The following is a 17,220-nucleotide window of genomic DNA, read 5'->3' on the forward strand; positions in this document are numbered from 1 at the left end:
ATATATATATATAGACTGTCTCAGAAAATTAGAATAGTGATTTTCTGTAATGCAATTACAAAAACAAAAATGTCATACATTCTGGATTCATTACAAATCAACTGAAATATTGCAAGCCTTTTATTATTTTAATATTGCTGATCATGGTTTACAGCTTAAGCAAACTCAAATATCCTATCTCAAAAAATTTGAATGTTCTGGGAATCTTAATCTTAACCTGTAAGCCATAATCAGCAGTATTAAAATAATAAAAGGCTTGCAATATTTCAGTTGATTTGTAATGAATCCAGAATGTATGTTGTTTTTTTAATTGCATTACAGAAAATAAAGAACTTTATCACAATATTCTAAATTTCTGAGTCCTGTACTTATGCGCGCGCGCGCGCGCACACACACACACACACACACACACACACACACACACACACACACACACACACACACACACACACACACACACACACACACACACACACACACACACACACACACACACACACACACACACACACACACACACACACACACACACACACACACACACACACACACACACAATAGATGGAATAATTTCATAAATATCTAATTTGATAATTTTAATACAATTTCATTAATACAAAACAAAAGGACACATATTTACATCTTTCAAATTAAGGCAGAAATTGCTTTTGTTTTCATCCAGTGTTCTGGTTTGTTTTTTTATTGTCAATAGAGGAAACAAGCATTTCACCATCAAGAGCCCAACCCGATAACATTTTGACGATAGTTCTGGCTAATTCAGATTTTCCACCGAAATCCATAGTTTTGTGAAACGCTAAACGTGTCATGCACCAACAAAGACGTCGTATAGATTCCAGCAAGGCTTTCCTGAATTTTCTCCCTCTCAAGAGAGGATATCCTCATTAATTAAGACATTATAAGCCATAAACTCTGCCTTTACCCAAAGGCAGAGTTTATGACACAGAAACAAACTATGAGAACAAAACAGAATTATGCATCCAATAAAGAAACAAACAAGTTGTGGATGCCATTTAATTTCACAGCTCATGTGATGCAAATGTACAAAAAAAACAACCCAAAATGTAACACTTCCACCATAAAAAACGGAATTCATTCATCTACCCAGCAGATAGTTGCTCAAACTGTCATGCTCGACTGTAACGGCTTCAGCTGATGCGGTAACGTAAGTGCAGCAGAAGATAGCTGGTCTGGTCTCTGTACTAATCAGGTGTAGATGCACCATGCAGCCCGCTGATGCAGAATGCAGGAATGAGCTCACACACTCTGATTCATGCTACAGTACAGATTCAAATGCAGTATTGAACAGTTTTAACCACTAAAGCGGTGGGAGGACTGAGGTCATGGTTGGACTGAATATGTGACTTCTTTCCCATCACCTGAAAATCTGGAATAATTGAGTGAATGTCTCTTCACTTGAGAAGTTTTTTTTTTTTTGGTTTTATTCCATAATAAACTCTTAAAAACACACATGACGGCTGAAATTCTTCAGTTTCCAAGCATATTCCCGCTCCTCGCTGGGCGTCAAGTCTCTTGTTGCAACGAAGAGCACATTTTTGGGGAGAGGTGCCCCTGCAAAGAGTGTGAATCCTCATCTTGTATTAGGGAAATGGCATGCAGGTCCACCTGTTCACATAGCTTGTGTCTGAGGAGACTCACTCTGGATAATAAAGCCTGAATATCTTTCATATGTAATCACACTGGTGAACAACCACCGTCACACCGACGGCTTCAGGTGACCAGCCGCTGTCGATCAAGGTTCACCTTCTGGAAGAAGGCCTTCCCAAACTCATAGCTGCTTATCATCACAGCGCAGGCCGGGGCCACTTTGATCACTCGGGGCATGAAACCTGGACGAAAAAAAGAAAGAAGCTTTTGCTTTCAAGCAAAACAAACACCATATTTAATTCTTCAGAAGAGACAGAATGTGTGTGTACCTGCAAAGAGGCCTCTGTAGCCCAGTTCAGCGCAGATTTCCTTCATTATGTGCCATGTGGATGCGGCTTTCTTTAAGGGAGCTTTAAGGAATAACAAAAAGGTCACTATGAGTACACTGCACGCCACATAACCGCATAGATTAAACGTGTATAAGCTAGGGGTGTAACGATACACTAATCTCACGATACGGTACGATACACGATATTGAAGTCACGATGACGATACGATATTATAGCAGTATTTTTTTAACAACCTTGAATGAGGAACATAGGACTGGAAAAAATAGTCTTTTATTTGAAAGACACAAAATACAAAACAATACTGTACATTTGTCCTATTGTTACAGTTTGTAATGCTTTATAACTGTTTAAGTTTTAAAGAGAAAGCCAGGCCAACCATTTTCCACAAACTGAACTAAAAGTAAATGTCAGGTTTGCATTATGCATCTTCAGTTTCATACAAGTACAAATATTTTGCCAAAAAAAATAGTTTCTCTCATGTATGATTTTATTTCTTTCTTTTCCAGAAATTTAAAAACTAAAATTAAATAAATAAATACAAGTAAATAAATACATATAATTTTACAACATAAAAAATATTGATTCATGCTAACCTTATAAGTGTAAGAGGAGATTTATTTTTGTTAAGGTTATTTTGGTAATTCAGGGTTCATTATTTTATAAATTCTGATGTAAATCAGGGACTATAATTACACTATTCAGTTTATCTGTAGTGATTAGTCTGTTTTAGATTGGGCGGAGTGATACTCCACAGTACGGCACTAGGTGCTGTGTTGATGTTCTAAAATCCTACACTGTTGAGCAGACATTAAAGTACACTCGAACTCGGAAGAAGTTGTCCCCGTGTTTATCCTACTAAAAAGGTTTAACTTAATAAGGTATGGCTTAACTCTACACCAGCCTTACACAAGTAAAGGTTCAGAGATCAGAACGGGACCGCAAAACGGTACTAAGTTCTTCTGAGCGGAGGAAGATTTTGGTCCGCGGGTCGAGGCGCGGTCGGATGTGCGTTACTAGTCAACACAATAGATTAATATTAATAACCCAATATCGCGATACAGTTTGTCACCTCCACGACACGTTTCGTGATGTTTTTGTATCGCGAAATTTCGTGGAACGATATATTGTTACACCCGTAGTATAAGAACACACCTCCGAGAGTATCCATCTCTCCCAGCTGGATCTGCCTCCGGGTCTTGACCACGTCAAACGGCAGCGTCAAGATCGCAGCAATCTAAACACAGAAACAAGGAGTCAGAACATAAACACCCGGCCAGTTCTTGATAAACATTCATACCGGAAGCTGTTCGATTATTGTTTTAGCTTTGATATATTTAATAACTGCAGTTACTTTTAGTCAGTAACCAAATAAAATATAAAAGTTTCTGAGGCTAAATGGATTGTTTTTAGTTTAAGGCTTCCTTTCAATTTATGTGTGTAAAGAAACAGTATGATGTTTGGGAAAATCATTAAATTAAATAAAGTGGAAAACTTTGTACATGGATAATAAAGTTTCACTGCTGTTCTCTGGATTTGACAATTTCTTCACAATAATAATAATAATAAACTTTATTTCTATAGCACCTTTCATACGAAAATCGCAACTCAAAGTGCTTCACAGTAGCAATACAAACATGTCAAGAACAATGAGAAATAGAGAAACAAACAGCAAATAAAAACAAAAAACACAATTATTTAAGTGCAGCGATATAATACATAACCCTGACAAAATTTCAGTTCCAAATTCCTCCACAGAACAACTACTAAGATAGGATAAAAGCAATGTTGAATATAAAAAGATAAAAATACTGCACTGAGTCGTAGGCAAATGAAAAATAAAAAGATAAAAATATCAACAAATATGAGTACAAGATAAAAATGATCATATAAAAACATTTAAAAGTATAAAAGTAATGCAGACAGTAAAAATCAATTATATATAGATAAAAGGAAAGTGGCAACTAAGGCGCGGTTTGTCACCCGGATATCTCATGCTTGAGTGAAAAGATTTTAGTTTTTTTAGTTTTTTTAAGTTGTCTTTTGAAGTTTAATGTTGATGTTTTTAAAAAGAGGCCCAAGACCCATCTCTTTAATCAGGCTTTTAACTGACTCATTTAACTCTTTTAAATTTTTTATGCTCACCCTTATTTTTATTGGATCTTACTACTCTGTTTTATATTTAGTTTATCCTTTTTTTATCATAATTTATTTTCATTGTTTTGTCTTAATGTTTTATCTAAATATTTTAGTTGTTATTTATGGTCTATTTTATACATTTTACTGTCTTATTCCTTTAGTTTTTAATGTCTTGCTTTTTAGACATACTTTTAGGATTTTACGTTATGTTATACTTTTTAAACTCTATTAGTGTATTTTATCCTGCTTTCTTGTAGCTTTTAGCTCCAGTGTTTCCTCATGGGGGGGGGGGGGGGGATTTGATTTGATTTGATTTGATATCTAAAATCTTAAACTCTGGGTGGATAATTAGCGCCACCTGCTGCTTGTTGCAGCAAAAACAGCTGTGAATAAAAACGTGCCTGTTTAATTTTATTTTTCTAATTTCCAGGAAATTAAATTCATAGTAGAGTTAAATGGAAATACAGTTTCCAACTGTTCATGAGGTCCGATCACCACAGTTATCAAATGTGCAACTATAGAAGTTATGCTAAATAATATATAATAAAATTAAAAGAGTGAGTAAATGATCTTCTGCTGCGGAGCAAAGGGTGGTGTGTGTTTGTGAATACTCACAGCTCCAGAGACGGCGCCCGCAGTAAAGCTGATGGAAAAGTTGGCCTGAGACATTTGATACCGCTCACACAGCCGGGCCTTCACCAGTTCATAATTAAACCAGTACAGCGCTGCAGGGACAAAGATCAACACCACTGTGGCAAACTGCTATCCAATAACAAGAAATAAACCAGTCGTGAAGCGAAGGAGAAAAGGTGGATGGAGCAACGGACATTATTTCACTTTTACAGGACTGAAAACTGGGTGTCACAGCAGGACAATATGGCATAAAAGTTAAATCTTATGTTTTTAGATTTTATTAAATTGTGCTATTAAAAAAAAGACACACAAGTATTATAACCAGTACTGGAGTTGAGGGGGGATGATCTGGGATGGCATCCCTCCTGAAATAAAAACGGTCAAAATCATCCCCCCTGTAAAACTGCCATCCCCCCTTTCCATCCCTTATGTGTCATTTCATCAATGAATGTGGTTTTACTGCTATTTCAACATTTAGAGTCATCACCAGAAAAATAACTTATTTGACAATTTTCACCTGTTTCAAGTAAATTTTCACTTGAAATAAGTAGAAAAATCTGCCAGTGGGACAAGATTTATCTTCTTATTACAAGCAAAAAAATCTCTGGTTCCATTGGCAGATTTTTCTACTTATTTTAAGTGTCAAAAACCAGGAGCCAGTCACCGTACTCACGACCAAAATATGCCAAAGTGCCAGAAAACCATGTATAAACTATGTAAAAAAGAGGATCTGCACACCTGGATCAATGCAAGTATCTTTAATTAACCAAGCTTTCGGTCAGAAGACCTTCATCAGGGTTATGGGACTATTACCGTTACTTATTTTAAGTGAAAATCTACTTGAAACAGGTGAAAATTGTTGTTTTTTCCAGTGATGAGTCTTGTTTTTAGTGTAATGAGATTTTTTTTACTAAAATGAGGCATTTCAACTAGAAATTAAAGCTGCAAGCAGCGATGAACGGGCCCTCGCACTCACCGCCACCGCCCCCCATAAGCATATCAGAAACGATACCACCCACGACTTCCTATGTCAAACCATTCAAAAGTTATAGCAGAAAAAAGGGACAACCAATCAGAAGAAGGGGCGGGGCTAATTCAGGCCAATTATGGTCAAGGACTCAATACCGAGTCCCATGACACCACCCACGACTCTCTATGTCAAACCATTCAAAAGTTATGGCAGAGAAAAGTATTCTAGGGGGCGCTGTTGAGCCGTTAGGCCACGCCCATTAATGCAAACCATGAAATATCAAATTTATCACCAGGCCTGGCTTGCATGCAAAATTCGATGACTTTTGGAGAATTATCAAATATGGACCAATCAGATGAAGGGGGGCACGCTTTTTGGCGTCTAGCGTCGCCACGGTAACACTTTTAAAAGAGAAAAGTAATGCGCGTAGTTGCAAGATGAAGACGCACATTTTGATGTATAACACATCTGGGTTCACGTTACGGTTCGGGCCGTATTAATTCTCGAAGGATTGGCTCATATTGCTCCAAAATTACGCGATTAATTCAGAATGTTCGAAATGGCCGACTTCCTGTTTGGTTTTGGCCATGGCGCCAAGAGACTTTTCTTTAAGTTGCGACATGATACAGGTGTGTACAGATTTTCGTTCATGTACGTCACACCGTATTCTGGGGCTTGAGGCGCAAAGTTTTTTCGGTCTGAACCAACCAGATGAAGGGTGGGCGCGCTTTTTGGCGTCTAGCGTCGCCACGGTAACGCTTTTGAAAGAGAAAAGTAATGCGTGTTGTCGCAGGATGGAGACGCACATTTTGATGTATGTAACACACTTGGGGGCACGTTACGGTTCGGGCTGAATTAACTGCCGAAGGAATGGCATACATTTCGTCAAAATGACACGATTAATTCAAAATGGCCGACTTCCTGTTCGGTTTCTCGACATGACGCCCAGAGACTTTTCTTTAAGTTGCGCCATGATACAGGTGTGTACCGATTTTCGTGCATGTACGACAAACCGCATTGTGGGGCTTGAGGCACAAAGTTTTCAAGGGGGCGCTGTTGAGCCATTTTGCCATGCCCATTAATGCAAACCATTAAATATCAAATTTTTCGCCAGGCCTGACTTGCATGCAAAATTTGGTGACTTTTTGGGCACGTTTAGGGGGGCAAAAAGGCCTTCCTTTTGTCAGAAAAATAATAATAATAACGCGAAGAATTCCTACAGATACAATAGGGCCTTCGCACTGTAAGTGCTCGGGCCCTAATAAGACAAATATTCTTGTTAAGATTTTGAGTTTTTGCAGTGATCCATTTTACTTATCCTGTGAAGGACAGAGTCATATTGATAAGTTCAGAAAACTGTTTTTTATTGTTGTGTTTTGATGTATTTGATGTAAGCCCAGTGGATATTTAAAGCTTACAAAAGGCTGCATTTAACTGCTGCTATGTCATTCCTGCAGTATTTCTGCAGGTGTTTTGGTCACTGCTATTATTTGTAATATATTATATTATTTGTAATCAGCACAAATTATCTGTCCCCATATGATAAAATCCACCATCCCCCCTGATTCTTTTTTACAACTCGAGTACTGATTATAACAAGTAATATCCTCCAGTGTAGTGCAGAAACCAACGAGAGGTTAAGGAAAGAGCACTTTTCCCCCCCTCTGAGATGTTTCCTCAACATATCGGTGTATCTCACCAGAAAAGGGGACATCTCTGAGGACGGTGGGGCCCCAGCCGCGCCACAGCGACAGCAGACCGTCCTGGGCCACGGCGGAGCGGATGCACACCTGCAGCTCGCGGTAGGACAACCGTCTGGCCTGCATCTTGGTCCGGACCAGCTCCAGGGGGCTGATCACCGTCACCGCTCCCACTGCCAAACACACGGTCGTTGCAGTTAAAGAGACGTCGTGAAACAGCCGGGCCGTCGGCGCGGGTGTTCGTATTCTTACATCGGGCGAGAGCTCCAGCCAGGAGAGGGACGTGGCTGCCGTGAAGACCCACGCCGAACCTCAGGAAGTCCCGCAACTGGTCGTAGCAGGTGAAGTAGATGACTGTGGCTGGTACCGCCATGACCCTAAAAACACACCCATAAGTAAAGACCTCAGTGATCACGCCTGCTATATGGGACATAACGGCTTTTAAAGGAATATGTAAATAAAGATGGACCAAGACGTCAGCTCTGTGCTCATGCATGTGTGCACAATGTTCAAAACATCAGTTTAGTGCAGGGGTGTCAAACTCATTTTGCTTGGCGGGCCGGATTTGACAATTTTTTTTCTCGCGGGCCGCGCGCTCAAAATAACAAAAACGGTTCAAAAAGATTTTTTCCAATTCTTTTTTTTTTTTTACTATTGTTATCTAATCCAATATCAGTTTAGTTCATTTTAAAGGAAATATGCACTTTGTTTACACTCTAATTATGTAAATTATATTTCTTCAGGATCTTTTCTTGAAATTTCTCGTTTTTTTTCAAATTATGTTAGATACTTTTAATATCATTTTACAAAGATAAACAGAAACAAGTATGTTTTTTTTATATTTTGCTTTTTTATAGGAAATTTAATTAAAAGCAAAATCTCTCTTATTACATCCGAGAGTGTTTCTTTGTGATTTAGAGATTTTTCCAGTACAACTAAGTGTATTTATTTTTAAAAATTGGCGCGGATATTTACGCCAGTGTGCCGAAAAAGTCAGCACTTCTCTTTTAACTGTTTTACTTTGTCACTCACTATCCTCGTATTCAAAACTGAAATTCTCCGAATAAATATCTTCTATCATCTTTTTTAGCAGTGATATTTTTTCCTGCGAAAATATATAATAGTGGTCAGTTAATAAAAATAAACGACCGTTTACGAAGAAATAAAATCGGCAAATGCATTCTAGAAAACTAAAAAAATGTCGAAAACTGCTCTATTTGTGGAATAACGATGGATTTGTAGAAGAAATATATTATCGGATATGCTGCGATTCATGGCAATTATTTATGCCTTCCTTTTTAGTAAATTAACATTTCGTTTTTTTGCGTTGGAAACTTCTCGCGGGCCGCATGAAAATCTCTCTCGGGCCGCATGCGGCCCACGGACCGCTCATTTGACACCCCTGATCTAGTGTGATGACTGTACTCCTGACAGTAACAGCCAATATTTCTGGCTTCTGTGTTTGTGAGAGCAGATCAATCTCAAAAAGTCAACAGGAAGCGATATTGTCTCTGGAAGACAGGCCATGGTTTTGAGATTGATTTTAGCCAACGTGCTGCTCTCCACACGACTCTTTCAGTTCATGCAGCCAAAGCCCAATCAGATGTGGCTCGTCAGCACGAGTCAACGCACAGAAATGATGATTCTTCCAAAATAAAAACACAAACGCACTGTAACTTCTTGTGGCAGATACCAACTGCGGCTCTCCGGATGTTCAGCCTGCTCTAAACCTGCTGATCAGCAGCTCATGACAATGAAAAACCATCTTGATGAGAAATTCAGCTTAGAAAAAGACATGATAGCTGCCACGAGCGCTTGACCACGATGCCACAAGGGTGTCATGCATTCCTGCGGCAGCTGAACTACAAAGGCTCCAAAGACTGAACACAACAAAACACATTAAATCATTTGCCCCCACGAGGTATTAAACGTGGACAACAGTAAAAATAAGCCTTCATGACCGCAGATGCTCCTTTAAAATTATTAAAAAGGAAAGAAGAAGCTTCAAATGTGTAGTTGCTTGTAGTCTTCCTCCATATTCGTGTACATGAATCCCTCCAAGACCGACCGAATGTGAGTGAGAACAACTTATTTTGCAGACCCAAGGACTTTTGGGATAAGATAAGATAATCCTTTATTTCTCCCTCAATGGGGAAACTCACTTTGTTCCGCAGCAGTACACTTAACACACATGCAGGGGAGGGGGTAAAAAAGTAAAAAATATATAGCAGTCTCCAAAAAAGTAATGGAAGCCATAGAGGCTCACAAAAACGGGACTTTTAACGTCCAGAAACCTGGACATGAAAACAGTGGAAAATAAAGCAGGTGATTAGATAAAAGACTAAAACGGTCATCTTTGTCTCCAAAAAAGTAATGGAAGAAACTCATTATATATCAAATCAAGATGGGAACAAGAATTCTGTCAGAGAGTGATTGGCTTTCCATGTGCAACACACAGCAATCTTCAACTAGTTCGAGAAGATGGCGAGAATTCAGATGGAAAAATCTCATACGCTTTTTTTTAATCACTCCACACATTAAGATTAAACAAACACAACAGAATTGTTGGCGAGGGTGTGTTCATGTAGTAGCCAATCATTCTCATATCTTTTGGACATGTCCAAAAATACAATTATTCTGGCACAATGTTATCCAAACAATGGAGGAAATTCTAAATCTAAGAATACTTAAAGACCCAAGGACTGTATATCTGGGACTTATCCCTGTTGAAGTATTTGAAAAGAGAGACAGAGGTAGATGTCTCAAAATATTCAAAATATTGACTGTTGCTGCTAAAAAGTCCCTGACAAGACTCTGGATGAGAAGCGATCCCCCAGGACTGAGACAATGGCTAGACATTGTTGAAGAAATATACGCCATGGAAAAATTTACTTTTTGTTTGAGAATTAGAGGAAGGGATTTTGCTCAAAAGTGGCAAAAATGGTCTACATTTAAGGTCAAATCCCAGCCGTGCCCTTAAAGAAGGGAAAGAAAAGAATGGCAAAATGTTACATCTCCCCCAGGAAGTTATGATGTTATAATTGTTACTATCATTTTTTGTTTTTATTTATTTTTATTATTTTATATCTTTCCTTTCTGTGAAACTTGAAAAAGACCAAATAAAAAGTATTAAAAAAAAGTAAAAAATATAATAACATTAGATTTTCCTCACCATGCAGGAAGTTCCAGTAAATCTTAACAATAAAGACATAAAACAGATCATTTGACCTGGTTTTAGGGCTGGGCGATAAATCGAGATTTTAATATATATCGATATATTTTCAAATGCGATATGGTACGAGACAATATCGTTTATATCGAAAAAAATAAATAAATATTTTTTTTTTTAATGATTTTGATATAGCTTATTTTGTGACAAATTGACTTGAATGTTTTATTTGAGATTTGCACAAATGTTTTGTTATTTGCACAACTGTCAACCTCAGTGGAAAAGTCTGCCTGTTACTGTCTACATTGTATTAATTGCACAGTGTATTTGAATGTAATTGTTATGCAAAAAAGGGATATTTGTTTTATTTTATTCAAGAAGCATTTTTATTCTATATATGCAGGCAGTTTATTTTTATCTCATTTGTTTTATACATTTTGATATTGTGCAGACCTCTGTTAATAAAGGTACCTGTGTGACATTTGGCATGAGGCTTTGTATTAAAACTGACTGTTTTTTAAGAGTTTGCCTCAGAAAAAAATGAAGCTAACAGAGATGCTATGCTATAATGCTTTGGGGGAAACCCCAATTATGGCACAGAAAAAATATCGATATATATCATGTATCGCCATTCAGCTAGAAAATATCCAGATATGACTTTTGGTCCATATCGCCCAGCCCTACCTGGTTTCTTCTATTTTTCCAGAGAATATGAGGCTTTTAAAGTTTGAGAGACTGGACCCCATCACCTAATCGTCCCTGGTCATGGGGAACAGCCTGAAAGCTGCAAACAGTCTTGAGAGGAAACTCACAGTGTTGGCGGCAGCCCACTCCACAGAGACCGGACTCCCTCATGGCGGGTGATCTTCACAAAGGCGTCCTGCGGCACAAACAACACATCCTGGCTCGTCTTTTGCGTAAAAGTACTGAAACAAATAAAACCAAAACCGGCCAACGTGCTGCTACTCACGAGAGTCCCGCTGAAATGTGTGGGTTTTTTGTACCAGCTGCTGCAGCTGGTGCCATTCTGACAAACGTAGATGTGATCCATCAGGCCGTTGCAATACAAGAAGCATTTCCCTGCGGAGGAGAAGAAGCAGCAGCAGGGGTCAGAAAACAGCCACAAAGCCTGACCTGGGTGTTCGGGACTCCCAGCTGTCTATTAACTAATGAAGGCACCGACAACTCGGTGTGGTTATGTGCACATTTAAATCCAGCTAAAGGCAACAATCTAGCTCAGGATAAGAGATCAGAGAAATCCAAACAAACATGCACGAGGGGGGGTCCCGGGGCAGTCACAAGCTCGGCTAAGCGCGGGTTGCATATACACGCTGGAATAACCCGGATTAGGACGCATTATCTGGTACTAAAAGCTCCATCTCAAGAGCTTCTGTTCTGTTTGACTACAGACAGACTAAGGTGTAAAAATTAGGCCTGTGTTGAAAAAAATCGATTTCCCAATTCTAAATCGATTCTCATATTAATTCCTAAAAATCGATTCATATGTCTAAAGATCGATTTTTTTTAAATATTTTATATATGTTTTTTTTTAAATCCCCAAAAAAGGAATGTTTTGTTGAACACGAGAATAACTGATGTTTTTGCCTTTAAATATGTTTAAAGTTATGAAAACATTAAAGTGTTAGGTTATAATTGCATAAATTGTCGATATTTCATTACTTTATATACTGTCTTGGGGTTACATTTGCAAAAAATGCTAAAAACCAAATGCTCAAAAATTGAAAACCAAAATAGACCGAAAATGGAACAAATAAACAAATAAAACCGATTTCATCCGTCTCCGTTTCCTCCCTGGATCTGTTTGGTAATTCTGACCCACATGATGTTTCTGAAAGCAGTTCTATCAGCATTCTGGGAGCTGATTGGTCCTTACAGCATCATTAGCTGCCAGTACTTGCTGTTCAATCTCAATGTAATACTAGTAGTAATATTTTGCATAACTACAGTCATATAATTCATGCAACAGCTGAAAAACAGTTTTAATAACACTAACCCAAATCAATATCGGAATCGAATCAAATCTTGATAATCGATTCTGAATCTTAAGAATCGGAATCGAATCGATTCTTGACATTTGAATCGATCTCCAGCCCTAGTAAACATGGCTGTTAAACTTCGATATCGGTCGGATTAAGGCAACAATCCGACTTTTTGTTAGTATGTAAACGTACTGAGACGAGTCATTCAGAAGATAACATCAGGGCTATCCCATCACGGCTCACTGACATCATTTCACAACAAGCTGAGAACATGTCTAAGAGGAAAGATGACGAGTGGGCCCAGTGGTGTTTTGTGGTGAAGATGACGCAAATATATATTTTTCTAAAAGCAAATTATTTCAGCATTGCTGGCAGAAGCTGTTTGTTAATCTAGCACAAAACCTTGCACAGAAAGATGTGCCAAGAGTCAGCACGCTGCGGCAGCGGGTGAATAATACTCACACTTGGAAGGGCGGCTGACACCAGCCCATGGAGCAGATTCACAGGCTAAAGCTGGCGGGGGGGCAGAAGCAGACGGGAGGCAGGACATTAATGCACAAGACGACAAGAGTCGTGAGGTTAGTTTCAAGAACCAAAGCTTTGACATAAAGGCAAACTGTACGTGATGTAAAAAGCAAGGCAAGTTTATTTATATAGCAAAATTCAACACAAGGTAATTCAAAGTGTTTTACATCAACGTTAAAAGCAGCAAGACACAATTAAACAGTAACAAGTCAATTAAAAAGAGAAATACAAATAAGAAATAATAATACAATACAATGAAATAACATAGAATAAATAAATAAAATGAAATAAAATGATAAGAAAAGAGGAAAAACAATAAAAAGCACAAGTTGTTAAGAAGTAAGGGCAGCAGAGTACAGCAGGTGAGTATTTTCCTACACTTCAGTAAACAATAATGTTTTTAGGCCTGATTTAAAGGAGCTGACAGTTGGAGCAGACCTTTTAAACGATTTTAAACTCTATCCTTTGACTCACTGGAAGCCAGTGTAGTGATTTCCTGACCGGTGTAATGTGCTGCAGTAAGCAGGAGTAAGCTTTGTTTTCTTACCTTGGTGCAGCGGCCTTTGCTGAGCCTGCAGCCTTATCTTCACAACGTCCAGCGGCGTGACTGTAAACGAACGCACAAGATCAATTACTACAACGACACAAGAGTCACGTAACAAACAAAAGGACAGTGGTTGAGAGATCATTTAAAAAAACATCTGTTAAAAAGTTTGGTTTTGTCTAGTCTTTGTTTCTATAATCTGACCAAATAGAGATGTGAGGAGGGCTCCAGTGCCAGAGGCCAGCATCTGCTGCACTGGAGAGATGGCAGCCGCGGGGCCGCCGACGGTCCGCTCCCCCATCCTGCACACCTGTCAACACCCAAGCAAATGGAAAAAAATAAAACAGCAGGTCATGCCACTTCACCCACTGATCCTGCAGAGCTCTGTTCAGGCCTGGGTGTCCGTGTGTCCGTGTTACGTAAAAAACCCTTCAGAGGGAAACGTCCCAACGGATCAGCAACACACCTGTCAAGTCTCCAGGTTTGGCCGGGAAACTAGCGTATTTCACCCCTCTTTCCCACCGCCCTCCCGTATTAGTATTTTCCCGTTTTATAATATAATAATTTTTGAAAAGTATTCATGTGCCTCTCCAAACTGAATTGTCACTAACCTCGTGAGAACTGCCGCCTGGTGTAGCCTGGGTGGCAGTTCTGGTGAGGTTAGTGGTGACAAGGGGAGCAAACTCTGAACAACAAATCAGAGAGATGGATGGGTGTCACGAGAGAAGACATGTCTGCCAAAAAAGCGAAGAATTCATGTAATTATCTCTAAAAATTGGATAAAAAAAACGCTACTTTTTAAGAGAAGCAAGATGGAGCTCTGAAAGATTCGTAACTGCGATGTTACTGTGTCACACGGGGGAAGGACCGATGTCCGTCAGTGAATGCCAGAGAGCCACATGAGTGAAAATGACAAGTTAAAAGAAATTCTAAATGTTTTACTTGAAGGCCATCAATGTGAATATAAACTGAAAATATTTAAAATAAATAAATGTGCTTTATTTCACTTTTGTGTACAAACACAGAAATATCCACAGCATTTGAGTGTCAAAAAAGGTAGAACTATCAGATTGTGCTCACATAATTGTATTTGGTAAGTGGTTGACAGGTAAATATTTTAGATTTCTTGTAAACCTTTCTTAAAATGTAAGATACTGGACCTTGGATTAGCTGTTGGAGAATGCCTCTTATTTTTAAATCCAAACCTTGACAGGTCTGCTCAGCAGCAACCGTATCCATTTAGAGCGGTTACGCAAGGACAGGTGCGCGTTAAGGCTGATTTATGGTTCTGCGTTACACCGACGCAGAGCCTACGCCGTCGATTTAACGCGGAACCATAAATCAGCCTTTACCTGCTCATAGGGCCGATTATTTCCCTGCAGGCCCAATGACGTAGAGCTGAAAGAGGCTAAACCCGAAGGACTCACAAATAACTGCTCTCTCCCTGAAGTCTGACACGTCCAACGCTGAAATGAGCTTTGGTGAGTCTAGGTCAGGGGTCGGCAACCCGTGGCTCTAGAGCCGCATGCGGCTGTTTAGCGCCTCCCTAGTGGCTCCTGGAGCTTTTTCAAAAATGTTTGACCTTTTTTTTTTCCTTTTTTCTTCCTTATTCCTTTCCTTTTTAATCTTGACATTTCAACTTTTTTGTCGAAATTTCGACTTTTTTCTCGACATTTCAACTTTTTTCTCAAAATTGTGACTGTTTTCTCGACATTTCGACTTTGTTCTCGAAATTTTGACTTTTTTCTCCACATTTTCACGAATTTTTGACTATTTCCTCGACATTTTGACTTTTTTCTCAACATTTCAACTTTTTTCTCAACATTTTGACTTTTTTCTCAAAATTGTACTTCATTATTAATCTCGACATTTCGACTTTTCTCGACATATCGACTTTTTTCTCAACATTTCGACTTTTTTCTTGACATTTCAACTATTATCTCAACATTTCGACTTTTTTCTCAAGATTGTACTTCAACATTAATCTTGACATTTCGACTTTTTTCTCAAAATGCATAATAAAAAAAAAAAATCTTCCCCCAGTCATAACTAATATAGATACATGCAGCATGTGTTAGTTATACAAGACTTTTCATTTTTTGTGGCTCCAGACATATTTGTTTTTTGTGCTTTTGGTCCAATATGGTTCTTTCAACATTTTGGGTTGCCGACCCCTGATCTAGGTGGAGTTGTTGAAACAAACTCCTGGAAACATTTCGATAGCTTATCTGGTGCGTGCAGAGCCTCGCCTGCAACAACACTCTCTCTCACACTGGGGGCCTTTTTGTGTTTCCCACAGCTCGTCCAGTCTCAACACCTTATTATTTTCATGCTTTCAGGGTTTGTCTGGTAGATAAACTGCTTTTTTCAGTGCAAAAAGCCAAAAAATGACCAGAATCTATAATAAAAAACATGTGAAGGCCATTAAAACTGGTCATGTGTCCATCGGAATAAACATTGCTCTCCGGGTGATAGAAACAAAATACACAACAATTGTCGTTTATTTAAGTTATAAATAAAATAAAATAAAATAATAAACAGGAATCTGCACTTTTAAAAGACAAAACGTTCACGTTGGTACATTCTGTCCTTTCATTGCTGTGACTAAACTAAATACATGTTATGCCGCGTTCCATTTGTCCTCGGAAGTCGGAATTTCCCAGTTCACAGTCGGAATTTTCAACTGGAACGCCCCTTGAAGTGGGATTTCCTACTGGGAAAGTGGGAGAAGCTTCACCAACCCCCGAGTTACCATTCCGAGATGGCTGCCATTCCCAGTTCCCAGTTCCGATTTCCGAGGTAAATGGAACGCAGCATTAGACCTCACTAGAGATCTTGAGATCTAGAGCAGGATCTTGATTAAGGATTTAAATGGTTATTTTACTAAATGCACGGATTAAAATGCGTTAAAAACATTTTAAACGGCAAGCATCAGAACGCAAATTGGTAGGCCGTTTAGCTGACGAGCTGCGTCGCCCAACACGTGAATATAACGTTACTCACCTCTATTGTAGCTGCCAGCTTTCTTCAGCACCCATGTTATGTTAGAGATGTGTTACTGTGCTCCCAGTCACACGGGCTGTCCATCCTGGACACGACCCGTAACGTGTTATCGAACAAGGGTCCACCTTTTCTCCGTCAAGGTTGTTCAGTGGTACAAAAACACGCAGCCGTTCGCATGTTATTCAAGCAGACTTCCTCAACATCTGCGCTCAGACTTCCCCGTTCACAACCAACTGAAACGGCCCATCCCGATGGTTTGGAGATCAGCGGTTGCACTTCTTTGGCTCCGCCCACTGCGTCTTTCGCCTCGGTGGCTGCAGCGCCGCCTTCTGGGCGCCAGCATGTAAAACTCGCAGCTGTGTAGTTAATAAATGAACAAGAAGTTAATGAATGAGGTCTATCCATCCATGTAATGATTTTTTACATAAAAGGTTTAATTTAGATTTGAATATTTGTACTAGAGCATCTTTTTTTCTCTTGTAGCCTAACTAGGACCTTTTGGGATGCTTTCCAGTACTGGATAACCTATAATGATCAAACCATTCCTATTCTTACATTTGAAAA

General features: G+C 39.0%; 1 protein-coding gene across 2 annotated transcripts; it reads right to left on the reverse strand.

Moving 5' to 3' along the window:
• Positions 1-581: 581 nt before the first annotated feature.
• slc25a39 (solute carrier family 25 member 39) lies at positions 582-16,872 on the reverse strand. Of its 2 annotated transcripts, XM_061712682.1 has the most exons (12): positions 16,657-16,872; positions 13,858-13,963; positions 13,657-13,716; positions 13,047-13,097; positions 11,555-11,664; positions 11,397-11,464; positions 7,668-7,792; positions 7,415-7,588; positions 4,728-4,837; positions 3,129-3,210; positions 1,956-2,036; positions 582-1,868 (listed from the first exon to the last, which is right to left on the reverse strand). In XM_061712682.1, the coding sequence occupies exons 2-12, from the start codon at positions 13,952-13,954 to the stop codon at positions 1,750-1,752; spliced, it is 1,077 nt and encodes a 358-aa protein (XP_061568666.1). In that variant the 5' UTR covers positions 13,955-13,963; positions 16,657-16,872; the 3' UTR covers positions 582-1,749. The 2 variants fall into 2 exon arrangements, with proteins under 2 accessions (XP_061568666.1, XP_061568667.1); XM_061712683.1 differs by lacking the exon at positions 13,047-13,097.
• Positions 16,873-17,220: the final 348 nt, after the last annotated feature.

The sequence above is a fragment of the Cololabis saira genome, chromosome 21 (genome assembly GCF_033807715.1).
Source record: "Cololabis saira isolate AMF1-May2022 chromosome 21, fColSai1.1, whole genome shotgun sequence".
Lineage (NCBI taxonomy): Eukaryota > Metazoa > Chordata > Actinopteri > Beloniformes > Belonidae > Cololabis > Cololabis saira.